Here is a 24,808-nt window from a genome sequence, read left to right as displayed (position 1 = left end):
CAATTTCTTGCTTTGCATGCGTTTGCATATATACATACGGTCATTGGTGTAATGCGTTCTCTATTCATTATTGCTGCTTGCATCTGCATTTTATCGCGCATCATGGGGACCCGAACCATCGTCTGACAGGAGTTTAGCATTAGCATTGAATGATCAGAACATAGCATCTAGAGGGTTGCATTAGGAAATTAGGAACAAAGCAGTGGGATGCAATCCTTCAACGCTTCCCACAAAGTCAAAGTCAAAGTCAAGTTCAAATGCATATTGCTTGTCTTTTTTGAGAATGAAATATGAAGAAATATAAGCAAAGTAGAAAACAAACTCCCACGAGAGTTAAACAAACACCAATCACCATCGCTCAAATCCCAAGTTCCCATAAAGACAATCCCATTCTCAATTTCATTCCGATTAATACCCCTTCTCCTCAACATCGGCCTTAGTAACCTCAACACCCCCCTTCTCAGCAATCCCAACAGCATCAATAGTAATAGACCCATACCTCTCCCTATCAGCCCCCATTCCATCCGAATCTTCAACGTAATCCTTCGGCTCCATCCACCCAGCCCCCTTCTCCATGCCCGGCGGCTTAGAAACCAAACAACAAGCATAATAAACCCCAAAGGCAATGAACAAGCCGGTGGGGTAGGCGACATAGTAGAAACGCTGGATACCCACGGGAGCCTTGACACCCATCTGGTGGAGGAATCCGTAGAAGTTTGGCGCAATCGCCACGATATAGGCGAGGAAGGCGCGTGGGTTGAAGCCTGAAATGTATCTATATGGGGTTGGTTTTGCGATGTACAGGGCTGGGACGTTCAGGTAGCCGCGGCGGATTAGGTAGTAGTCGCAGATTAGGATTCCTGTGATTGCTGAGAGGAAGATTTGGTAGGAGGAGAGGAAGGTTATGAAGATCGAGGCGCTGGCTAGGAGGTACCAGGGGCAGATTGCGTAGGAGAGGACTTTTGGTTGTTAGTGATGCTCCTTTTCTCGATTTCAGGGGGGCTTTAAGATGGGTACTTACTGGCGCAGATGAAGAAGCCCCGTTTTATTGTGATGTATTTTGGTAGGAGGGCTGCGATGTCGTTGCCGGCGCTGGGATTTGTTAGATCTTGACTTCTTTCTGTTTCGGAATAAGAGGTTCTTACGGGATGGAGTTCTCAAAGATGGCCGAGAAGACTGTCGAGTAGACGAATGCGAAGGAAATGAAGGCGCAGGCAGCACGGTTACCATGGGTATAGCGCTCTCCCTCCATCAACTTGTCGAGGAACGTCAAGGGGTTCCAGATAAGCTGCAGGCCACGTTAGCTTAATCCTCTTCAATGACATTCAGCAGACAAACCTCTCCAAAGATCTCCTTGCTGGCTGATGCAATCAGGTTCCCCAGAATCGCGACTAGGAAGTTTGAGAGTGGGAAGCTGACGATCTGGCCGATGAGGACATCATTAGGCTTTGTAGCGTATCGCTGAAGATCAGAGGCGTTGGAGATGAATGTTCCACAGCTGGCAAGTCCGAGAAATAAGAACTTGAAAATCAAATAGCTCTTCTCAGTGCCTTGAATTTTTGAGGGCGCATTGAGTGACTTTAAAGAGCCACCGGCCAGGGAGACTGTCCACCCAAGCATAGCAAAGGCTGCACAGAAGTATACGGCGACCTTGACATAGACCAGAGATTTCATCTTTGGTACGGGCACAATAAGGAATGCGCAATTAACGAGCCTGGAGCAATGTGAGTCATTGATTGTTAAGATTGAGAGCGGAGTCCTGTACCAGTAGACAAAGAAGCACATCATCTGCGCAGAAGTCAACGCCGACTTGGAGCCCATCTTGTCCGGGATATTCTCAATGGAAGGAAAAATAGCATGCAGGAAAACACTAAACAAGCGTAAGTCACCCCGCCAATACATTGCCTCCTGGAAGCCAAACACTCACTACAAGCACTGCGCGCCCTGAACAGAATTGACACCATTCCACACAATGGACATAGCGGCACGATTAAACGTCGGCCACAGCGCACCCCAGGTACCGAAACTGGAGCGACAAAGCACAGGGAACGGAATGCGATACATGGCACCAGCACGACCATTCAGGGCCATCAAGGCACCGGCGAGAATTTGTCCGCCAAAGGAACACCCGATGGCTTCCCACATGGTCAGGCCCATGGACATACCCGTGGAAGCTGTGTAGAGGTTGCTAACATTGGCGGTTGCAGAGAACCAGAACATGATGTAGGTGAGCTGGGACCATGTTCGGTCTTTCATTGGGGTGGGCCGGATGGAGGAATTGTCCAGCATGTCGACGGGGCGAGTAGTGCCATCCTCCTCTGTCCTCTTGACGAGGAGTCGTTCATGCAGGCGGGTGAGCATCGCCATGGTTGCGCTTCTCACAGATGCAATGTGCAATGTGTGGTGGGCAGGAGGGAAAGAGTACAGTTTATGAGGGGAATACAGATGTGGTTAGGGCTGCGATAAGAAACTCCGCATGAGTTCTTGGCCTGTCAACTGCCCACGCCAGACACCCCCCTGCAAGTTCACCAACGTGCAGAGTCTCCCCTTATCAAATAGCCAAGCATCTGAGGCGTTCACAAACACCGGACAAGTCCGCAACTCCGACGGTTGTCGGACTTGCAGGGGATCCGTATGCGGGGGACTTCTTAAAGATTTCCACCTTCGCAGTTGACCTCGTGAAGCAAGCAGAAGCAATCATGTCCACCTTGATCGAATACACCCAGATTGAGCTGCTCACGCTCAGCGGCCCTGAGTATCGTCGAGTGTCTACTGCTCCCCCGCGCCCGCCGACCGAGGACGAAATCCCTATCATAGATCTGTCCTCGATTGATGGCGATATCGAAGATCGAAAGGGCATCGCATCCAAGATCAGATCAGCTGCCGAAAACACCGGCTTCTTCTACGTCAAAAACCACGGAATTGCAGAAGAACTCATCCAGAACGCTCTATCGCAAGCGCAGACCTTCTTCAACCAGCCCGACGAGAAAAAAGAGCTAGTCTCAAGCAAGAGATCCAAACTCTCAGATGGATGGCATGGACTCGGAACAACCCAAGTAAACAAAACCGAAACGCGAGGTATTTCTCCTCTCCTCTCAGATAAAACCTTCCAACTACTAACCACCAAACTACAGATCGCAAAGAGACATTCTCCGTACGCTACAACCCTAGGAACGACCCAACAATTCCTGACCCAGAATCCCTCCTCAAAGACTCCCGCTTCTCCTACGGCGGCGATGAACTAAAATGGCAGGGAACAAGCCACCTCCCAGGCTTCCGCGAAACAACAATAGAATTCTACCAGCGTCGTCTAGCCCTAGCCCGCAAAATGGTCCGCATCTTCGCGCTCGCCCTGGACATGCCAGAGAACTACTTCGACGAAGTAACCACCCACCCAGGCGCAGACGGTCTATATGTGCATTACCCTGGCACAGACGAAGACCGCGAAGACGATAAAGCAGACGTGGACGTCGGTATAGGCTCGCACACCGATATCCAATGCCTAACCCTGCTGTGGCAGGATATGTCGGGCGGACTGCAGGTTCTTTCTGTCAGCGATGAATGGCTCGATGCTGCACCGATTGCCGGCACGCTGGTTGTTAATATTGGCGATTTCTTGCAGCGGCTTTCAAATAATCGGTTCAAAAGCACGGTGCATCGTGTTTATAACCGGCATTCAAGCTCAAGGTATTCCATGCCTTTTTTCTTGGGGTTTAATCCTGATTCCGTTTGTAAGGTGGTGCCTTCTTGTGTTGATGAGGAGCATCCCGCTCTTTACGCGCCTATTTCTTGCGGAAAAGTGAGCCGTTTGTGTTCTATTTGGGTTTTCTCGTGTTTTCTGACATTTGAATCTAGTGGCATCGCAATCGGCTGGAACTTTCTTCTGGCAGGACTATTAGTACGTAGAGATAGATGTAACGTTGTTGTTGAGGTAACAGACCCCAGTTCTGTCAAATGCTGCCAGAGAATTTATATAGAAAGAATGGATTATCTGTTAAAACGGTCTCATAGACTCCTCAAATCCATCCCACCCAGAAGAAGGCATAGAATCAATAAAGCGGAACGGCGCCCAATCCGCCACAGACATAGGATAAGAGTAAAGTGTATCACCAGAATTGATAGAAACACTCGAATCAAGATAATCCCGCGCCTTTTTCTGAACAACATTCGTCGCCCAGTTGAAGACACCCTCAATACTCCGCGGAATCCTAGCCTGTGTCCGCACATTCTCCATTAATGTATATGTCGCGTGGATATCGGATATATCAGAAGAGTACTCCGCAAGAGTAACGCCCGCGTACGCACTGAGCAAGTAATCATACGTCGGCCTGACGAACGGCGTATCCGAGGATCCGTAGATCAATATCTCGCTCAGGACTACCTGCGCGTGCCGGATGACCGTCTGCGTTAGGGTTTTCATGCGCTCACTGTGGTGGAGTGAGCCGGGGAGAGGTTCCTTGGTGTTGTTTTGCTAGTTCCCAGCGTGAGAGGATGAGGGAGACGCAGGAATAGGCCCATGTCAATACGCTGTTTCCGTCTGTATTGTGTTCAGTTAATCGTGTATTGGGGTGTGGGTGGGATTCGTACCAGCGAGGTATTTTCGGCTCCATCTGTTTGCCATTTCCCAGGCTTCGCTTACTGAATTAGCTGTGTTGTAGATGACTTCGTAGAGGAGGATGTAGATTTTGAGCTCTGCTGCGATTATTTGGTCGAAGGGTTCGAAGCCTGGGTATTTCACTATCTCTGTCCATTGACGGAGGCGATCGCATGTCACCACTGATGGTCGGCCTGTTCCGATGGCGAATCTTAGTTAGTGGTTAGCTTTGGACTTGCTCATGCCTAGAGGGCACGGTGGGTTGACACATACTTCAAGTGTACCAGTGAAGCTTGGATCCACATCCTGCACATATTCCGACTCGTGTCATCGTAGAAGGAAGTAAGAGACCCAAGCTCAGAAAGAGAGAAAGTAAGCATGCAGTGGGTAATAGTCGTGCTACTCATCAACCAGCTGTCAATATATCGACCACCAGGCACGAGAGGACCAAAACTCCAGGCACTGAAGATCAGCATGGCATGAATGGTAGTGAGGCCAATGGGCGTATCCAAGGCTTTCATGCCTAGATGGGTTTTGACCATTGAATGCAGTGTAATATGGAGATTCGAACGGTTCAAACCAGCTGTAGCGCGGAACCCGGCCAGCAGACACATCGCGAAGAGCAGGGGGTAGTTTTGTTTAAGATCTGACATTGTTTCGTGTGGGAATGGATACCATGATGCTATTTGTTCGAAGCCATGCTGAAAGACAGAGGCGAAGTTTTCGGAATCTAGACCCATCTCGGTCATATGGCCCAGGATGTGGTCGTTTTCTCCGTTTGTTTCTGGTTCTGTGATCAAATTGCCGACATGGCGGACGACTGTGATCGGTGCTGGATGGAAGTCGGCGGTTATATTTGGTGGTAGGACTATGTTATCTTCGTTTTCGTCGAGATCTTTTATGGTGGCCAAGGTGCTATTGGCCCTGGAAGTGATATCGTGGTCGGTGGATGTGGACCGGTCATTTCCAAGGTGCGACCTCAACAATTGCTTCATCTCATCCAGGGAGGCTTCAATGGCATCAAGCCTGGTATCGGTATTTGTTAGCATGGCACTGATAACAGATAGGGTTTCGCCGCTTCGGCACAAGTATAAGGAATACCTTTTTGCGCAATGACACTCAGCAGGCTGAACAGACGCCCTCTCCGGACTAGTAATTGCCGATGTATCGGGAAGAGAGCATTCAAGCCTATCCAAGACCTGTCAGTCCCCAAAAATAGACAACCTCGGCCCCCCCCCCACCAGCTTACCTTAGAGACATGCAGCGGGCGCATTGCCTCGACCCCGGTGGAACCTCGCAGCGCGTCTTCAACCGGCGACATGGCTGACAAGAGAGAATACGTCGTTTACTGGGCATTTTAAAGGGCAGAATGCGAGATATCTGAAGTTTGAACCGGGTGATGTTCTCCGCAGCTTATCTGGGGTTTACGAGGCTAAGACGGATTGGGTTAGCTGCTGGAGATTTAGGCGTAATCATCTATACAAAACACGTTCATGTGAAAAGGAGAAGAGAAATTATATTAACGATTTGTCTATTTATATTACATGTTAATCATTTCATCGGCAACCGCCGATTATGCTGCTCCCCCTGCGGCTAGACTCTTGCCCTTGACGCTCTTCCACTCCACAATCACTGCACCAAAGACACTCAAAGCGGACACAGCTGCGCAAACTGTGAATGTCTGGGTAATAGCGTCATTGTATGCGAGGAGAAGTCCCGGTAGATCTGCCTTGCTGACCACACTCTGAACACTGGTAGCACCGGTTCGGATAATCAGAGCTGGGTCCAAAGTGGGAGCGTATTCGGCGAGATACTCGACCAACTTGTTGCTGAAAACATTGTTTCCAATTGAAACAAAAAGAGCACCACCAAGAGTCTGGGCAAAGACAATAATGGCGGTACCAGTCGGCACATCGACAATGTCAAGGACAACCTGGACGGCGATCATAGGTTGCTGCATACCGAATCCGACACCGGCACCCGCAATAATCTGGTAACCGATCCAGATGGACTTGGGGGTATCTGGGTGGAACTTGGTCATGAGACCATAGCCGATGGCGATCATAATAGTACCAAGAATCATGAAAGGTGCGTAATAGCCGACGATGGTAACGATAATACCTGATAAAACAGACAGAACCACGACTGAGATCAGCATGGGCAGGTTCATGATTCCAGAGTTAACGGCACTGGCACCCTTCACGGCCTGGAACCAGATGGGGAGGAAGTAGACAGAACAGAGGAACGCTGCACCCAGGCAGAAACTGAAGAGAGCCGAGGACCAAACAGTGCGCTTGAAGAAGATGCGCGGAGGGACTGTGGCGTATTCTTGCTGTGTCCATTGAACAAACACAAAGAGCAAGATCAAGGCACCAAAGAAGCAGAAGAGCAGAATAATGCGCCAGTTGCTCCAGGGATATGTCGTGCCACCCCATTGCAGGGCTAGCAGCAGGCAAATGATAGCAGGGAGGAAAAGAGATGTGCCCATAGGATCGAACTTCCTGATACGCTCTGACCATGTCGAGTTTTTGATCTGGCGGTTTGGAGCAGGGAAGAAGATAGCAATCACCACGACAGTGATAGCACCAATGGGCAGGTTGATGTAGAAACACCAACGCCACGACACTTTATCAGTGAAGACACCTCCCAGAAGAGGACCTGCCACGGAAGCAATGCCGTACATGCTGCCAATGAAGCCGCTGTACATGGGGCGCTTCTCAAGGGCTACCGAGTGGGCCAAGATGATCAGGGCACCTGAGAAGATACCGGCTGAGCCAATACCAGCGACGGCACGACCAATAATAAGGGTCAAACTGCTGTTTGCAACACCGCAGATGAGACTACCCAGCTCGAAGATACCGATGGCGATGAGGTAGACCCATTTGATACTGAAAAAGCTGTAGAACTTTCCGAAGAGAAGCTGGAGAGAAGCCGTGGTAAGGAGGTAGGCTGCATAGAGGAAGTGATTAGATGAGGTCCATGACTTGATATGACGCTGTTTACTGACCACTTCCATACCAACCCACATCTTCCAAGCTGTGGAATTTATCCGTGATTTTGGGGATAGCTGTGGCAATGATACTGTTGTCTGCAAAGAAAAGGTAAGCACGAGTCCAACATATCAATGGGACAAACATACCAAGCGCCACTAGGAAGACACTCAAGCACAAAGCCAGCGCAATCAGCGCTAGTTTGACACCTGTGGGGTATTCCGTGCCATCTTCCCGGGTATTGACAGCTTCAGCGGGTGGGTGTAATGAATCAGCTGCGGTAGCAGTGTGTACTAAAGCATGTACCTTTTCCGTCTCCAGCACTGGCGAGACGGCACGGTCACTGAGTCTTTCATCCTTTTCTGGGTCCTCATGCCTAGCATGGTCGGACATAGCCGTAGACACCATTCCCAATATCCGGTCAGAGTAGAATAGGCGGCACAGTAAAACAAAGATATCAGGTAGTGAAGAACCAACAAAGTCAGAGGAAAGAGCAGAATTTTAAATTGCAAGATTGCAAGCAAAAGGAGTCATCGCAAAAAAAAAAAAGCCTAACCGTCACAAGGTCCGAGACCAGGGTCCAGGTGGTTTTGACAGGCGCTACTGCCTAAACAGGAATCGGGCCCAGCGCAACCTTGGATCGGGCCAGCTCTGAACCAGTTAGCGCTTGTGAATACGAGCTTGATCAATGAGATGCCCCACACTGGAGACAGGCCCTTAGTCTGAATGCCATACACATTCACCTTGGTATTGGCTCGCGCTATAACAATTGCAGTAAAAAAGAAGAATCTATCCACCGGGGGGATGTTGCACCGAGGTACCACCACCGGACGAAGCCGAAACTTACACAAATATAATTCAACTTCGTCCGGACTTCGTCCGGCCCTTATATTCAAGCGCACGCCAAAACTCATTTTCTTAGAATGTCAGCCTGGGGGTCTTACAGCATGACCCCAAGCTGACAAGGCAGCAAGGATGCTCGTCTCAGTGGCGCTCGTGTTTGTTTACGTTAATGTTATATATCAATGTCCGCTAGTGGCGAAAAGCACTACGGTAACTCAGCACTGGCTCCTTGTTTAACCGATATGGAGATATCGGGTTTTGGTCGCATCTTGCCTGCCGTATTTGTCCGGTCCTACGTTCGCCTCATGCGTTGTCCCCATTGCTATAGTGTTAACTCAGCATACTAGCGAATGAAACGTGAGTTGAATCGTATACGCTGATTTCCCCATAATGACCGAGCGGCTTTCTAATGCCCGGCAAGTAACGACTGTTTAGGTAGGCAGTCAAGCCTTGCAACATTGCCAAGCCCTGGGTCACCAGGGATACAACCTGCCCTTTCTCTCCATCTCCATCTACATGCAAACCCTGAGCGATCCTAGAGTCTGCATCTTTCCATCTGAGAAACCTTACTTTGCTGCCAATCAAATTCAAAGTAATGCCGCCTATAACAGCGCCTGATCCTCGTACCACGCCCCAGCTAGAGTTCAAGTCATACTCTGAAGACATATATTTCCGAGCCGCAGGGAAACCAGAGCCAAACAGTCGCTCGCAGACTCTCATCTACCACTATCAAGACAGGCGATGGTGGATCAAAGTAACTTTCGCAGGCTCGGTTATTCTCCCCGATGCCGAAGCAGAGCAAACCAAACCAACACGAGAACGACGGAACGAATTCCAAGACTTTGTCAGACTGATCGATTTTCATACAATGCCTTTGCTAGATGATACTGTGACTGAAGCTATCATAAGTGAAGACCAGAAATCAAAAACAACCGAACCTGTCATTTTGTATGGCAAACCAAAAGACACCAATCGGTTCGCGAACATCGCCAAACACCTGCAATTCTACGTCCAGGAGGACCCATTAAGAGTGGACTACCCACTACGTCTCGAATTTCCGTCTTTCCGAGCTATCGACGCCGCAGAATTAAGAGAAGAGCACGAAATCAACAGCAGAGTATTCCGCGTTCTACACACAAAGGCGACAGAACGACATGTATTCTCAAGACAGTCAACCAGATCCTGTACATGCCACACGACTCAGAAGTCATACAAGCAGAACTAGAAAACCTTGAACGGTTCAACGGCGTGCCTGGGATTGTTCAATCAGCTGGTATTGCGGTGATCAGTAACCCGTATGCGACATCCCAGACAAATGTCCTAGAACTAGTCATCAGTGGTATTTTGTTTGAGTACTATAGCGGTGGAACCTTGGAATGTGTTCTCAATGAACAGCGGGTAAGAGAACATCGCTGGGAGCGATGGGCTCTCCAGATTGGGACTGCTTTGAGGATTATTCACAATGCGAAGAAATTCCATATGGATATAAAGCCCTCAAATGTTGTTTTAGACAGGGATGGCAATGCGATCCTTATTGATATTAGCGGTATTGGCGGGCAAACATATGAATGGCTTGCTCCGGAGATATTGGCTGAAAATGGTGAATTTGATCATCCATTTGAAGATCTTGAATCGAATGATGTCTGGGCTTATGGAAAGCTCTTAGATGTACTAGCTTCAAACGCTGGGGATAGTCCTTTTACTGCGACTCTGAAGTTTATTGCCGAACATTTGACTGAAGAAAAAGTTCAACGACGGTGGACTTTATCCCAGGCAATCTCTTACTTGAATACTTGCAAGGACACCGATCAATCCAAGCATGTTTGATTCATATAAAATGTTCGCATGGTATTTAAAGCGAGGCGTTCACGTTAAGAAGGGGTGCCTGTGACAAAAACCAACTGACAAGCTCGGCTATACGATCACATGTGGTGTATATTTTCTAAGGGGTTATACACGAAGTCTGGGGGTTAAACAGGGATAGTGAATAAACTACTCCGTACCACTTCCAAGGTTATGAAGGAGGGACCAAGTTAGCTTCACTAGAGGGCCTGGTATTCAAGGCATCAACTCTGGTGCATGCCATGCATGAACTAGCCAGTTTTCACCATGCGATGAGCACTAGCTATAAAACTTATAAACACAATGGGTACCAATTGGATTTATACAGCGGTTTGAAATCTGCTTAGAACAACGACTCAACCCCTCTAAGCTAGATCTACGATTGGGGGGTTATACTCTGTGGCCGCTATCACGTACAGACAAGCGTCACATACGTGAATATACATTTTAGCTCAAAGGACCTTTCCTAGATACAATTTCCAATAGAATTTCCAAATAACTACGGTCAAACCTGATTTCAGCAATACGACCAAGTTACAAGAAAACCAGTCTGACCGTCAGTCGACGTAAGAGACACTACATACTGATGACGTAGGCAAGGCCAACTCTTCGCAAGAGGCGACAAAGCACAAACCAGTCCTTATTTTGATGAGGCGACTACTTAAAGGACTGCTCGATCCTGGTCTGGACTTTACAATATTGCATTTGATCAATTCCATAACCTCAAATATCTTCATCACTATATTACTACCCATATCCGCGATCATGTCCGCAACACGCTTCGCTCCTCTCCTCAGAACCCGTGTGGTTGCTCGCACTCCTGGCTTCCAGGCTATTCGGTCTATCTCTGCTACAGCTTCATACAACAAGGGACCTATCGATGCAACCAAGGATACACTCAAGAAAGCCGACCGGACGGTATCTGATGCTGCTGTGAAGGGAATTGACCAGGGTGGTATGTTTATCATTGCATTGATCCTGTTAAGATAGATGCTAACATGATTTCCCCAACAGAGAAAGCTGCCCACAGCATCAAGGACGCCGTTGGTGCTGGAGCCCAGCAGGCTAAGGCCAAGGGCGAAGAGGCTAAGGGTGATGCCGCTAACATGGCTGGCGAAGGAAAGGGCAAGGCCGAGGAAGCTCTAGGTCAGGGCAAGGGAAAGGCCGAGGAAGCTATGGGAGAGGCCAAGGGAAAGACAAAGGAGGCCATGGGTGCTGTTGAAGGGAAGGCCAAGGAGGCCAAGAGCCGCATGTAATGGTTTTTGTCTTCTGACGCTGTTTTTCTGAGCTTGCATGACTTGTAAATCGTCGAGTGTAATATTATTGCCGTTAAATCTTTCATTTCATCCCATCCACTTGTACTATTTAATGAATGCCCCTTATGTTACAATCGGATTAGCCCCAGCTCAGCTAGGAGGTAGCATGAGAACGTATTCGCGGGAGCTCAATCCAAAGCGAATCACATCTTTGTCCATGACCTCCACGTAGCGACCTGCTGGTACGGTCTCCCCGTTAACACTAGAGCCATTGGCGCTCTCCAGATCAAGGAGGTAAGGCTTGACCTTTCCGATACGGTCACCAAATTCGTTCTTTTTTTCAACAAATCGGAACTGGAGCACAGCATGCTGCTTCGAGCAACTGGGGTGGTCGAGAGGGAAATCCACGATAGTTCGCTCGCGACCGACAAGCCAGCAACTGCGTTCCAGAAGTTCCACAGTTTCTAGTAGATCTTCTCCCTTGAAGACATACATACGCCACGCTTCCTTGGCAGGTGGTTTGCGAGCCTCTGGAGGCTCATGGTATTTCAAGACGATTCCTTCTCCGCCTTGGACTTGAACTGTATTGCTTTCTGCCGCCAATCTGCCGGTAGAGCTGAAATTGGGCTTTTGTTTCTCTGGTGCAGGTGCCTCTCCGGGTTGTGCTACGTCGGTGAAAGCGTCTGACTGTGAAGGTAGCGGACCGCTGCGTTGCAATGCACGAGGTGGAGAGCTGCGCGATGGTCGTGGTGAGCGAGAACGGGATCGCGGGCGTCTCTTATATGATCGTTCTTCATCTCCGCGACTATCACGATGTCGGTGACTGCGGTATCTGTGTCTGCGGCGGTCTTCTGCGGCGGAACTGGTTGATCGTTCTCTGCGCTCTCTTCGGGGACTGCGCGAATGTCTGCGTCTGCGCCTGTCGCCAGTTGAGCTTGTAGATCTGTCCCTATGATGATGCCGGGGGCTGCGAGAGGATCTACGTCGAGGGCTGTCTCGTCGGGAGCTTCGGCGGTCATCGTCACGTCGTTTTGAGCTTGAATAGTCATCGTCTCGGGGTGCATCTCGTCGGCGTTCGCGATTCATGTTTGAGGTCGAGGTAAATGAGCCTTGCCGGCGCTCGTGACGGTCTTCATCATCGGATCTGGCCATACTGGCCGGTGGAAAGAATTTGCGCAAAAAGGAAGTGTGATGACCGAAGCAACAAGTATTGAGTTGGAGATCTTGAATCAAAGCTCCAACGACCACACGTGATCATCTCCGCAGCCGGCCCGAAGACCAAGTGAGGGGAGCTATCCTTCTCTCAACACGACTACTTTGAGAGAGCATAACGGATTCACCCGTGCTCTCTTGCAGCTGAATGATGCGGTCATGCTTAAGAAATCGAACCTTCTTCGTGGGGGCGGCCTGCCACTACTGAGCTCGACAGCCTCGCCACCTGCCCATTTCAATAGGAAAGCCGCTCCAATTCATAAACTACACAAACCACACAAAAGCAGAAGCTATGCAACGACCTCACAGTTCTCTCACCAGAACTACATCTGGCCCAGCAACCCAAGCTTCAGTCCCTACGACGTCCTGAACATTCCCCGCGGCGCTCCGTACGAGAAGAGACAATACTACGACCTTGTTAAGATCTACCACCCCGATCGACCCTTCACCAAAGATCACCCACTATTTGGAGAATTGACCGCCGAAGCTCGAATACAACGCTATCGAATCGTGGTGGATGCACATGAGATCCTTTCCGATCCCACTAGACGAGCTGCCTATGACCAAACCGGCACCGGATGGAACCACGCAGTACAGGATACAGCGGACTGGAACACACACGGGTCAGGTATATATGCCAATGCTACATGGGAAGACTGGGAACGGTGGCATAACCGCCACAACGGTCCGCAGCAGCACGTTGTCGACCAACGCACCTTCACCCGGCTAGTGATCCTTTTGGTGCTCTTCGGAGGCGCTGTTCAAGCCTCATGGATCGGCCAGATGAATACTGGGTTTGAGGATAAAGTGCGTCAGTACAATGAGGAGTCTGCTCGCTTCCTGCATGGCCGGAAAGACAACACCATCAAGCAGATGGATTCGAATGATGCTCGTGTGCAGGGTTTCCTCATTCGAAGAGATCCCACTGGGTCGGGATTAAAAGATTCTGAGCAAAATGTCTATCAGAATGAATTAAATCCTCTTCGCCGGCCGAATGAGACCTCCCAGCCTGACAGTCAGATTATGTCGGATCTTGCGCAGCCTGCGGACTCGGTTCAGCCTGAGATTGCAGATACCTAAACTTTCTACCTGGGCGTATGATTGAATCACGCTTTGACATTTCACATGGGCGGCATTGTTTGGTTCTACGCATGTGCCTCACCTAGTCCCTGGAGACTTTGCATGCTGGCATGGGTCAATGAAGTATTGAACAACACGCGAAAGCCTTGAAGCGAGGATACTGTTCCATGCACTTTCTTCTCCCTAGTTTGACCTCTCTTTGCCACCGCTCTTTTGCCCATCTTCGAGACCTCGGGATTTATGCATGCTGTATAGAGGTGGGGTCGTGATATGAAGGCCTAGAACTGTATGCAAGGGCCACCATGTGATCATATTCAAGTCATGTTCAAATAGGCGTAAGGGCAGGACTATATATATTGAATAAATCTCAACTTTAAGATTGAAACTTCATGATCAAAAAATGTACCTGAAAGCAACTTTATACATGCATTGGCTGTGGACCTCGGCAGTGACGCAACTCAACTAGATCCGGTTTAGGGCCTGGTCTTATATCAGTATATACAACTGCGCCAGCCCCCAATTTCTTCCTTCCAGTGCCTCAATCAGTTCGTCACCATGAGCTCGCTCAAGCAGCCCATCGTTCTTCTGAAGGCGATCCTAGTCCGACTGCCTCTGATTCTCAAGACACTTATCCTTCATGGCATTCAAATGTCCCCTGTGACGGGAAAGCAGGACTTGCGCACCGAGTTAACGGTCGCAGTCCTGCGCTCATTCATGGGCCTGAAACATTCAGTCCTTAAAATGCAGAAAGACAGCATGCGTGATCCTGGAATCAAAGGCCCTATGTGGGTGTCCAAAGTGACACTCCCCCAACCTGAGATCGATGTGCGCGACGCGGTGTTGCGCGCAATCGACGTCCTCAAGACCGGCGACGAGACCTGTGATATACCAGATATCGCTGCCGTTGAAGCGGAATGGACTGGCTACCGCGGCAATGTGGGAAAGCGCACGGCGCAGCCCAATATCTCGGAAGAGGAGAAATATCACAAGCTGCGCGCGGAATCGCCATCTGATATGACAATCCTGTATTTCCACGGCGGTGCTTACTTGTGAGTACCTGATGATGCTTTCACATAAGTCAAGTACATCCAACTAACATACCCAACAGCCTCATGGACCCATGCACCCACCGTGTCCCCCTCGCACATCTTTCCCACCGAACAGGAGCCCAAATCCTCTCCATCCGCTATCGACTAGCACCACAGAACCCATTCCCAGCAGGCCTGGTAGATGCCCTAACAGCCTACCTCTCTCTCATCCACCCACCACCAGGCTCCCTCCACAAGCCAGTCCCAGCAAACAAGATCATCCTTGCAGGTGACTCGGCAGGCGGCAACCTCTCACTAGTCCTCCTGCAAACCCTTCTAACCCTCCACCGCACATCCCACACGCTTCATTTCCACGGCAAAGACGTGCCCATTGAATTACCGGGCGGCCTAGCAGCAGTATCACCATGGTGCGATATCACTCGCTCAATGCCATCAGTGAAAAGAAACGAGCTTTTCGATTTTCTCGATGCCCCGCCAGGCGCAGACACTCCATTCGAGCCGATTCCCTTCCCGCCAGATGATATCTGGCCTGTATCCCCGCCGCGAGTGGATCTCTTCTGCAACGCCAACATGGTTCTGCATCCATTAGTCTCCCCGCTCACGGCCCCAGCCGAGCTCTGGAAGGATGCACCACCAATTTGGATATCGACTGGTGAGGAAGGTCTCACGGACGAAGGATTGATCGTTGCGCGCCGCATTCACCAGGCTGGTGCTCCTCTCGTCGCTGAGATGTTCGAGGGTATGCCGCATTGCCATGGTATGCTTATGATTGAAACGACGCAGGGCCGCCGGTTCTTCGAGAGTTTTGCTTCGTTCTGTCGGGACGCGGCTGCTGGTCGTGTTACATCGACGAGTAATCTCACTTATATTTCTTACAAGGCGAAATCTGAGAAGCAGATTCCAATTGAGAAGGCTTGTGAGACGACTGATGAGGAGGCTGACGCTCTTTTGCGGAAGAGCGCTGCTTGGAGATTGGAGGGGGAGAAGGCTATGCAGAAGGAGTGGCGGGAAAGAGCGCGTCTATGAGTCTTTCGTGCTTTTGTGTTGCATTGTATACCCTGTTGATTTATGCATTTTAACGATACAGCCTGTGTTTTGAGTACTAGATTTCAGTCAATTGAATGATTTTCATTGCAAGAGTAAGCTGTTGCAATTGCATTAGGCAGAAGCTAGAGTCACGATGGGCTAGGCTAATCCACGAGAAAATGATTCGCTGAAGTAAACAAATCTCAGCTGGCTGCAAAGTCAATTTACGGTGCAGAATAGAAGCAATCTTAGGCAGTCAAAGGACTTCATCGTCATCCATCGACGCTTGGTCCTCCTCCCACCGCTGTTGTTGATACGCATCCCGAGGTGGCCACACGGATTGAACAGGCTGCACAGGCCGCACATGTTCAATTGACTGCTTAGGCTCATGAGCAACAGCCTGAGCTGTCGGCGCCGACAACCAGGGAAAAGCAACAGGCGTTCCATTGATACGAATTTCACCAACAAGACCCGCAAGCTGGGGTGTCTCCTCCACATATCCATCCGAAAAGCCCAGCAATTGTGTGAACAGCCGGAAGACAAAAACGCAAATAGCAAAGATAGGTGTGAGAAGTGTCGAAAGATGTGACCAGCGCCACAGCATCGTCACTGTCACCAGCGGGAAGGAGGGTGCATCGGGACGGAGACAATAGCCCTCGCATTTATCTGTTATTTCAGGCCGGCTGAAATGTTCGCACATGAGGCATTCGAGGATATACCACGATAATGAAATGAGAGTAAACCAGCCGAGTTTTGTCATTTGAAGGCGTCCAGATGTTGGGTCCCGCTTCCACAATCGGGGAACAGGCAGTGCGGCGTATACTCGCCCATCGGAGTGTGTACCGCAGTCTTTGCAAGTTTCATCTGTGTGGATGTGTGATGGCTGTTTGCTGCTCTTCTCTGGGGTAGAACTTGATTTCGAAATGGTCGTGGCTCTGTTGACTTGGCCTTCGAGACCGTCGAGTCCTTTCTTGACTTCACTGATGTGTCGCATGAGTGAGTTCAGCTTGTCGTTAACGGAACCCAGGTCGACCTGGCCTTTTTGTGCTGAGTCTGACCGTGCGAGTTTCTCGAGGACTGCTTTTTCATAGGCCTCTTCGTCTTCTTCTTCGACTTTGAGCTCGGCTGGTCCATCTTCGTCATCCATCATACCTCGGAGAGACTCCAGGGTATCATTCCCGAATTCATCGTCCTTGCCCGAGCTTGCATCTTCAATGACAGTTTCCAGCGCACTTTTTGGCAGATGTGGTCGGGGCAATGGGGCTCTTGATTGTTTCTCCGATTTTGACTCAGGAAGAGGCTCCTCTTGTTTGCTTTCAATTGGTTTTGTCTCTTCAGGCGTCGATGTAGCAGTTTCCGCTGACTTTACAGGCGGTGTAACGGTCTTGGATTCACTTGCTGCCCGTGGAGGAACAATGTCTCTAGTCAAATCTTCAGGGAGTTCAGGAACCCGATCTGCCACTCGCTCAGTCACGGGAGTATCAATCCATGCGCCAGTTACCCGCGGTGTCTGGTCGTAGATTTTACCACCGAAAAAGTTCGATGGCTGAGGAGTCTTCATATGATCAGGCTTGGGTGTCTCAACTCTGGACAGCCTCCGCAGCAAATCTCTTGAACCTCGCTTGCTAGGACTAGGTCGCGTAAACTTCGAGCCTTCGTACGCGGTGTCGCTCTTGAACACAGTAACAGGGCTGTTGGGAATGGAATTGCCGTCGCCAGTAGGAAAAACGGGCTTGGACGGAGGTTGTTTCCACGCTAGATCTTCTTTCGGAGCCTGATTATGAGAGTTAGCGGTGCGTTCTTCAAGAACACCCCTAGCAGGAAGACCGTTCCGCACCGGAGAACGAGGAGACGTGCGAGCAGGCCTGGCTATCGGGTCGCGTTCCCCATTCGTGGTAGGCGCCGAGTAACGATTCGACGGCCTAGTTTCCTCCTTTTTCTCGGAAACACTGGGCTGACTGGTTTTCCTCTGCCAGTCGTGAGGGTAATTGGCGCGACTGCCCCAGCTAGATGGTAGATTCAGCGAAGGACCTCGACCGGCATCATCCTCCACGATATGTTGTTCCACCTCAAGCTCCTCTTGTTCGCGTCTTTGTAGATTGTCCGCTGTCAACGAAGGGGATCGTCCCATATGCGCCCTGCTGAAGACCGGCGAGCCCTTCTTCGTAACGCGATTGAGACGCTTCTCGTCCTCGGTATAATCTCTAGCCCTGGGAGGTCGGTACGCGCCGAGATCACCATTGAGACTGGCACCGGATATGGAATTCCCTTCTGGGGACCCGAATGCCCGACTCGCCTCCTGTGCGCGTGAAGACGAGCGACTCAGTCGACCTGGGGAGCGGGCCCTTGATCCCCAAGAATCCTCGCGCACAAACTTGGCCAGGGTGCCGTCTTCTTCAATCTGTCTGTAGGAGTCCATGATTTCGTCAGGCGGAGGGGAGTTTGGGGACGTCGAAGTGAACGCGTTCATTGAGTGACGCTTCTGGCGCGGGCTGGGTGTTGTTGCCTGTGGGCTTAAATCTTTGGCAGTGAAAGGCATGTTTTGTTTGGACGCAATGTGGTATGCTGCTGCTAGACTGCCGGAACGGGGAGGACCTCGTCGCTGCGTATCATTCTTGAAGCTCGACGGGAATTGATCTATGTCGAATTTGGAGGCGTGTTGAAAAGGCGACCGCGGCGCTTTCTGAGACACTCGGTTCTTCCTGTCGGATGACATGATGTCGCCCCTTGCAGAGGAAACGCGAAAGTCGGGAGTGGAGGAAGACGCGAGGAAGAGTAAATACGGGGACCACTCATTCCCCAATGTGGTTAGCCTGTGGAATCTCCGAATTACGTCTTCACTCTGAACTTCTGTCTTCTCTACTCTGTACAAACAATTTATTGCCTGACGATATCTCAAGGCTCAGCTCATGTGCAAATGACATTTGATATTGACATGTGACCCGTTCATTCGCGTCGATCCTCAGACCTCGAAGCTTTGATAAAAGCAACACATTCCCAAGCTCACCTGGGCAAGCTCCAGAGCTCCTTCACCAACCCGACCAAGCCAACCAGCAACCAAACCCAAGATGGCGAAATCCGCAAGACGATCAGGTCGCAAAACACCGGCGTCAACACCAGGCTCATCAGGCGCCTCAACACCAAGCTCAGTCTCAGGCCCAATCCCACCCTTCACCAAAGTCCCAGCAACACTGCAGTCCTTCGTCGAACCCCTCTCCGAAAAAGAAGTCTACCTAGTGCACCTGGACATAACAGCCGAAGAACTAAAACGGCAAACCTTCACGGTCCCCCTCATCGTCAACCTAATAGTCGGCGCCGTAATCGCGCTCCGCATCTACCAGGGCATAACCACCTACCCAGCACTCATCGCAACGCTAATCGGCCTCCAAAGCTCGATGACAGTGGACGCGGCCACGACCCCGTGGACGGAGGGGTTACAAATCGTGCTACGGCGCACGGGAACCCTGCTGATCGACTACTTCCTCGTGACGATGTTCCTGTCGTGGCCGATTAATTTCATCCAGGGGCCCGTGCGCTGGCGACGTGCGGTGGGGTTCCGGGAGCGCGAGGTCATCGTGCGTCGCAGCCACCGGAGCTGGAGTCGGAAGCTTGAGCGCAATAAGTGGATCCGCGAGGATGAGGCGCGGCGGGATAAGATCGTTGCTGCTGTTACGCCTGAGCGTATTGGGAAGACGGGGTATTTGCTTGTTGATGAGGATTGGAATTTGGATTATAATGCTATGATTCGGGCTCATGCGCTTGTTGATAAGAACAGGCAGGGCGATGGGGTGCAGATGGATGAGTTCCGTACTGCCGTGCTCGTTCATACTGATCCTGATGGATGGTTGATATGGCGTGTTGGGGATGAGAATACTCCCGCTGGTCGTCAGCGCTCTGAGCAGCGTGATCAGATTCTTGCTTTTAAGGATAAGTTGACCGAGATGGGTAAGGAGGATCTCTTCCTTCGCTGGGTTGAGTTGATTCAATGGGAAAGCTCGCAGCCTGGTGGCTTCACTCCGGAACGACAGCGGTCTGCCATGTTCCAAGCAAAGCAATTGTTTGAAGATGAGAATGTGGACTTTAGCAGTTTCTGGGACGACATGGGTGGTATGGAAGGAATCGGTGAATTAGATTAGCGTTTCTAGTGTCACATTGCATTTGCGTTCAAGCTTCATCTAACTACTATCAGAAGGGCTTTATGGTTCTATCTTGTTGTTTCTATAAATCCGCAGGCCATCCCCGACTCGATAGATTCGTAAGTAAATTGCATTGTTGGGTATCTGAAATAAAATGACAAAAGCAAATGACTCGTAGATGAAAACCAACAGCCGCAGTCTTAATGCCAAAGAAAAGAACAAGAAAGAAAAAAAGTAAGAGCAAGCTGAAACAAAACGATGAACCGCTACTCCATTCAACCCGGGCAACAGGCTATCATGCACCACCCTCAAGTCGATAATCAAGCGACCACAACTTCTCCCAAGGACGAGATCGACCATTCTGTTGACGACCAGACGTCGACCGGGAGGGCGACGAAGCCACGTCCCCAGTGGGGTTAAGCGACGAGTGCCCAAAATCCTGAGGCAAGAAAGCACGTTAGCCTCTGACCCGAAGTATATAAAAAACAGAGCAGACCCGGGAAAAGAAGGAAATCAATATATATCCTACTTTTCACGGGCCGGAGAGTAGGTCACGGCGAACCTCGTCAAAGATCGGGGCAGCCTCTCGAGGCTGTGAGCCGGCATCAGCTTCGGCAGGCCGGACGAGATCCGCTGTGGACTCGATGGCGTGCTGAGATGGAGTGGGTGTTCCCCGTTTGGAGTTGGCACTTTCACGACGGCTGTCAAGGCTCCTTGATAGAGTTTTTTGAACGGCCCCTTCGTCCGCAGGTCGCTTGAGGCGAATGCTGCCTTTGGCATCGACATTATTTGAGGCAACTGTGCTCTTTGCTAGACCCGGGGTGGCGGGTGCCCCAGGCTTTTCCTCAACGGCTTCGAGGAGGTACCAGCGTAGACCGTCTGATAGTTCGAATGGATTTTCATCGTCTAGAGAGGCGCCATCACTAGCGTCTCCGAGAGAGCGACGATCTGGCGCGATGCTATTAAGTGATTTGGAAAGATCAACTACGCGCTCCTCGATCTTGGTGATGCGGGCAAGAAGCCAATCCCGAGCCTGAAGCTTGTGCGTATCTTGTTCGCGCAGGAAATAGTGTGGCGCACCCACATTGAAGGCCGCCCAGGAGCGGATAGCTTGGTTTCGGGTAGGAAGGAAGAGAGCAAGATCGCCTTCTTTGAAAGATCGATAAGCAATCTTGTCATGTGCCTCGCTTTGGACTCGATGATATTTATCACGGTAGCCCCGAGCTTCCTTCTGCCACTTGCGGGCTAGCGTTTCGATATCTTTGACGCGTTTGACGACGACATCCCCAAACACGGCGACATCAAACTGAGCCAAGCTTTGCATGAAAGCCGAAAACTGAGTCTCCTCGTCTTCCAAAGTTTTTGCTTGCATCCAGCTGAGAAGGCCTGCATCTGGTTTCATGGAGACAATGCCTGACTGGGCGAGGCTTTCACCCAGGCTGAGTGAGGCACTGAGCTTGGAAGCGCGCTGAACAGTGAGTTGGCCATCCTGCTGAATGACCGTGAAACCCAATTGCTCTAGCATTCTTCCTAATTTCTCGACCTGCGCGAAGAGCTGCTTTGAAAGCTCATGGGACTTGGTGCCTCGAGCTTCGAGTCGGGTCACGGCCTGCTGCTCCGTCTCTGAAGTCATGCCGGCCTTGCCTTCCCGTTCTGCCGCTTGATCTTTCAAACTTTGGGCTTGGATCTCAGACTCAGCCAGTTGTCGTGACAGGTCGGCGTGTTTCCGTTCCCCTTCGGCGATCTGTTCGCGCAGAGCTTCGGGGCTAGCCTCTTCGGCAGTTATTTGATCATGCAGAGCATTGAACTTGGAGCGTTCCTGGTCTAATTCCGCAGTCAATCCTTCGAGCTTTGATCGTTCCTGTGAAAGTTCTTCGTTTAATCGAGACAATTGGGCCTCGCAATCTTCGAAGTTTCTCGTCCGCTCCTCTGCCTCCGCCTCAAATTTGGCAATTCGTTCTTCAAGAATCTTGTTCTCGGCGATGGCCTGTGTGGCATTCGTTTCTGCACTGCGAGCATGGATCGAAAGACCTTCAGAGAGAACCTCAATAGATTTGATGATGTCGGGAATTTCGGCGGGCACGGTGCTTCCAGGAGAGAGGTTCATGAAGATGGCCTCGAGGGCTTGGTAGTTGTCCTGATTCTTTTGCTCCAACTCCGCTTGGCGCTGTTCAAACTCATCAATTCTCGTCTTCAGTCCACCTTCGTTGTCTTGTCGAGTTTGTATTTGCGTATTGAGATCATTGATCTGTGCATTGAGGCCAGCGATATTTGAATCAAGATCGACAATCTTCTGTGCCTCATCAGCAGCATTGTCATGAGCGTTTTGCAGCTCAATCTCAAGTTGGTGTATCTGCTCATCGGTCTCTTGTTTGCCATGCTCCCGGCTATCCATGAGTCGATCAAGTTCTTCTTCCACTTCCTCGTTGCGTAGTTTGAATTTCTTCAGTTCCGAGTCCAGGAATCGGCGCTCATCCTCGAACTCGCGCTGGCGGGCTTCGAGATTGCCAATAAGATCCTTCTTGGTAGACTGAGCTTCTTGGTACTTGTCAGAGCTAGTTTGACGCTCGGCGTGGGCCTCCTTGTGGAGTCTTTGAACGACGTCTCTCTCAGTCGCCAACTCTGCTTCGAGGGCAACAATGCGCTGAACAAGCGCTTTGTCTTCCGGGGACTGGGTTGCTGAGACCCGTCTCGAGGAGACTGAGGATCGTCTTGAGAGCGCATCAGGGTGGGGAGACGCCGGCGAACTGGGGAATTCAGGTGCGCCAAAATTGCCGCTTGATGGCCGGCTGAGATGACTCTGGCGATGGAGGAGATCTTCCAGCTTTCGGACCCGACTGTCTGACCCTCTGAGTTTCTCTTCAAGTTTCGTCTTTTCTTCTTGCAAGCTGCGGACAGAGTCATCCGCGCGCAAAATAGAACTCCGACTCAAGTCAAACACACTTCCCTGTTTGAATGCCTTGGCTCGTCGTCTCTGCTGTCGGCTCGGTGCATCCAGTTCTTTGAGTTGCTGAGTCAAATCGTCTGCCACTTTCGTCAAAGAATGATTTGTCTTGAGATCGTCAATATAATATTCAATCTCTTTCCGAGCGACCTCCGGCCATTCATCATCTTGGCCCTGGAGGTTGACTTCAAGACCCGGGGCTGTGGAATCAGTCACGGTAACAAAATCACTCATATTTTTCAACCACTTCTTTCTTCTCCGTTGCTCCTCGTCTCTTAATATGGCCATCTCCTCAGCCAGTGTCAGTGAGTCAGTCTTGATTTTATCACTCCACTCCCGCCGCCGCACTGATTCAATAAGAATAGACCCATACACCATTGGCATCTGGAAAACAGAGTAGATCACATCAAATGCGTTGCTACCTACATCCAAATTGACCAATCGTGAATGTGCATCGGCAAGTCGGGACTCAAGCAAAGAGATAGTGCGCATATGCTCAATGGCGGTTTTTTCAGCGGCCGCTCGACGTTGCACGGCTTGCTCCAGCGCAGTTTGAAGCTCAATACTGATTTCCGATAGCGACGGAAGAAGGTCTTGGGTATGGCTGAATGCCAGTCTGGAGATATTGGCCAAGTTGTTCTTATTGCTTGGAAGACTGAGAACATGCTCATAATCCGAGGCAATCTTCTTGGCAATTGTTTCCATTTCTTCCAACAGTCCATCGACACTGTCTCCGGTTGAAGGGAACGCCTCGTCGACTAATCGCTGAGTATCCGAGGAGATGTCAGCGATGGAGTTTCCAATTTCATGGATGTTATTTCCAAAGGCCGATGACACGCCTTCTGCCTCAGACCCGGCCCGTTGAGCCTCGCCCACATCGACAAAGTCACGGAGCGTCCCAGTTGGTCTATCCTTTTCCATTTTCGGTGTGGACGGACGCCCAAGAAGGGGGAAGTCTTTGCGAGCCGGAATGTCATCCAAGGTGGAAAGAGCTCGCTGCCAGCCATCCAGGGCGGCCTTTTGCTCTTCGAGGAGGTTGTTCGCCCATGACTGAGCCTCTTGGAACCGATGCTCCAGATTGCCCACATGGGACTTGAGATTCTCGAGAGCAACGCCCACCGCACGATTTATGACATCGGTCCGCTCATTATGGTCTCGGAGACTCCTATCGATAGAGCCGCAGCGACTAGACAAGTCCATTGCCCAGCTGCGTCGCGCCATGTAGAGGTTCCGCCATGCCTGGAGGTCGTTCTGGTCTTTGAGGGTCGCTGGGGGTCTACCGGGTTGGAAAGGTTCAGGTAGAGGAAGCTCCGGGAATTCGACGTCGCGGGGTTCGCTGATGTATTGCCGGTCATATACGAAGATCTCATTCTATCGTGATAACGCATTAGCACGGTTCAAGGGATGCTGGGATTCGGGATAAACGGCATTGTACCTCTGTAGCAAGCGTTTGAATCTTCACGTTCTTTCCCCGAGCTGTCATCAATATTTGCCTTTGAGGCTGAATAGACGTATTGCGGACAATCCATGACCTCAAGGCATCTGGACTGGAGGGTGTCAGTTGGCTGGAGAGGCATGAAGTGAAGGTAGATATCTATTCATCATCCATCATAGTAGATGAAGTACATACGATGCAAAGGCTACTGGATCAGCCAGGAAATGCTCACCCGTGTGAGCAATGTAGATGTGCAACGACATACCCCCTCCACCAACGAGCTTAGAAGCTCGACAGTCAGTAAAGATAGATATGAATAAATAATCCCACGGAGTACAGGAAGTATAGGAGTGAGAGTCCTGAAGCCCTGATCCAGGCTCTGGTGAAGGTTGCAGGATGTC

The 24,808-nt window shown here is 50.5% G+C and overlaps 12 protein-coding genes across 12 annotated transcripts; 6 read left to right on the top strand and 6 right to left on the bottom strand.

Annotated features, from left to right (window-relative positions):
* Nucleotides 1-408: 408 nt before the first annotated feature.
* On the bottom strand, nt 409-2,367 carry N7508_008700 (nucleobase cation symporter-1 family protein; the record flags this gene model as incomplete). The annotated part of the gene is made up of 6 exons (XM_058466763.1): nt 409-959; nt 1,022-1,092; nt 1,146-1,288; nt 1,339-1,714; nt 1,766-1,870; nt 1,928-2,367. 6 exons carry the CDS (start codon nt 2,365-2,367, stop codon nt 409-411), a joined length of 1,686 nt encoding a protein of 561 aa, XP_058314609.1.
* A 332-nt stretch (nt 2,368-2,699) lies between these two features.
* Nucleotides 2,700-3,899, top strand: N7508_008699 (isopenicillin N synthase family dioxygenase; the record flags this gene model as incomplete). Its single annotated transcript, XM_058466762.1, has 3 exons — nt 2,700-3,078; nt 3,135-3,806; nt 3,856-3,899. The coding sequence occupies 3 exons, from the start codon at nt 2,700-2,702 to the stop codon at nt 3,897-3,899; spliced, it is 1,095 nt and encodes a 364-aa protein (XP_058314608.1).
* A 95-nt stretch (nt 3,900-3,994) lies between these two features.
* On the bottom strand, nt 3,995-5,643 carry N7508_008698 (uncharacterized protein; the record flags this gene model as incomplete). The annotated part of the gene is made up of 4 exons (XM_058466761.1): nt 3,995-4,471; nt 4,527-4,537; nt 4,588-4,805; nt 4,868-5,643. The coding sequence occupies 4 exons, from the start codon at nt 5,641-5,643 to the stop codon at nt 3,995-3,997; spliced, it is 1,482 nt and encodes a 493-aa protein (XP_058314607.1).
* A 524-nt stretch (nt 5,644-6,167) lies between these two features.
* On the bottom strand, nt 6,168-7,992 carry N7508_008697 (MDR family MFS transporter; the record flags this gene model as incomplete). Its single annotated transcript, XM_058466760.1, has 3 exons — nt 6,168-7,543; nt 7,602-7,682; nt 7,734-7,992. 3 exons carry the CDS (start codon nt 7,990-7,992, stop codon nt 6,168-6,170), a joined length of 1,716 nt encoding a protein of 571 aa, XP_058314606.1.
* A 1,030-nt stretch (nt 7,993-9,022) lies between these two features.
* On the top strand, nt 9,023-10,254 carry N7508_008696 (serine/threonine protein kinase; the record flags this gene model as incomplete). The annotated part of the gene is made up of 2 exons (XM_058466759.1): nt 9,023-9,583; nt 9,607-10,254. The coding sequence occupies 2 exons, from the start codon at nt 9,023-9,025 to the stop codon at nt 10,252-10,254; spliced, it is 1,209 nt and encodes a 402-aa protein (XP_058314605.1).
* Nucleotides 10,255-11,034: 780 nt separating this feature from the next.
* Nucleotides 11,035-11,525, top strand: N7508_008695 (uncharacterized protein; the record flags this gene model as incomplete). Its single annotated transcript, XM_058466758.1, has 2 exons — nt 11,035-11,224; nt 11,284-11,525. The coding sequence occupies 2 exons, from the start codon at nt 11,035-11,037 to the stop codon at nt 11,523-11,525; spliced, it is 432 nt and encodes a 143-aa protein (XP_058314604.1).
* Nucleotides 11,526-11,675: 150 nt separating this feature from the next.
* On the bottom strand, nt 11,676-12,589 carry N7508_008694 (putative FHA domain protein SNIP1; the record flags this gene model as incomplete). Its single annotated transcript, XM_058466757.1, has 2 exons — nt 11,676-12,163; nt 12,214-12,589. 2 exons carry the CDS (start codon nt 12,587-12,589, stop codon nt 11,676-11,678), a joined length of 864 nt encoding a protein of 287 aa, XP_058314603.1.
* A 307-nt stretch (nt 12,590-12,896) lies between these two features.
* On the top strand, nt 12,897-13,817 carry N7508_008693 (J domain-containing protein; the record flags this gene model as incomplete). The annotated part of the gene is made up of 1 exon (XM_058466756.1): nt 12,897-13,817. The coding sequence occupies one exon, from the start codon at nt 12,897-12,899 to the stop codon at nt 13,815-13,817; it is 921 nt and encodes a 306-aa protein (XP_058314602.1).
* A 555-nt stretch (nt 13,818-14,372) lies between these two features.
* On the top strand, nt 14,373-15,892 carry N7508_008692 (uncharacterized protein; the record flags this gene model as incomplete). The annotated part of the gene is made up of 2 exons (XM_058466755.1): nt 14,373-14,866; nt 14,926-15,892. The coding sequence occupies 2 exons, from the start codon at nt 14,373-14,375 to the stop codon at nt 15,890-15,892; spliced, it is 1,461 nt and encodes a 486-aa protein (XP_058314601.1).
* A 256-nt stretch (nt 15,893-16,148) lies between these two features.
* On the bottom strand, nt 16,149-18,608 carry N7508_008691 (uncharacterized protein; the record flags this gene model as incomplete). The annotated part of the gene is made up of 1 exon (XM_058466754.1): nt 16,149-18,608. The coding sequence occupies one exon, from the start codon at nt 18,606-18,608 to the stop codon at nt 16,149-16,151; it is 2,460 nt and encodes an 819-aa protein (XP_058314600.1).
* A 352-nt stretch (nt 18,609-18,960) lies between these two features.
* On the top strand, nt 18,961-20,028 carry N7508_008690 (uncharacterized protein; the record flags this gene model as incomplete). Its single annotated transcript, XM_058466753.1, has 1 exon — nt 18,961-20,028. One exon carries the CDS (start codon nt 18,961-18,963, stop codon nt 20,026-20,028), a length of 1,068 nt encoding a protein of 355 aa, XP_058314599.1.
* Nucleotides 20,029-20,560: 532 nt separating this feature from the next.
* On the bottom strand, nt 20,561-24,670 carry atg11 (autophagy protein ATG11; the record flags this gene model as incomplete). The annotated part of the gene is made up of 3 exons (XM_058466752.1): nt 20,561-24,343; nt 24,408-24,519; nt 24,603-24,670. The coding sequence occupies 3 exons, from the start codon at nt 24,668-24,670 to the stop codon at nt 20,561-20,563; spliced, it is 3,963 nt and encodes a 1,320-aa protein (XP_058314598.1).
* Nucleotides 24,671-24,808: the final 138 nt, after the last annotated feature.

Source organism: Penicillium antarcticum (genome assembly GCF_028974205.1).
Source record: "Penicillium antarcticum strain IBT 31339 chromosome Unknown utg000009l_segment0_segment0, whole genome shotgun sequence".
NCBI lineage: Eukaryota > Fungi > Ascomycota > Eurotiomycetes > Eurotiales > Aspergillaceae > Penicillium > Penicillium antarcticum.
The sequence above is the reverse complement of the archived record's forward strand: the minus strand, read 5'-3'. Positions and strand labels throughout refer to the sequence as shown.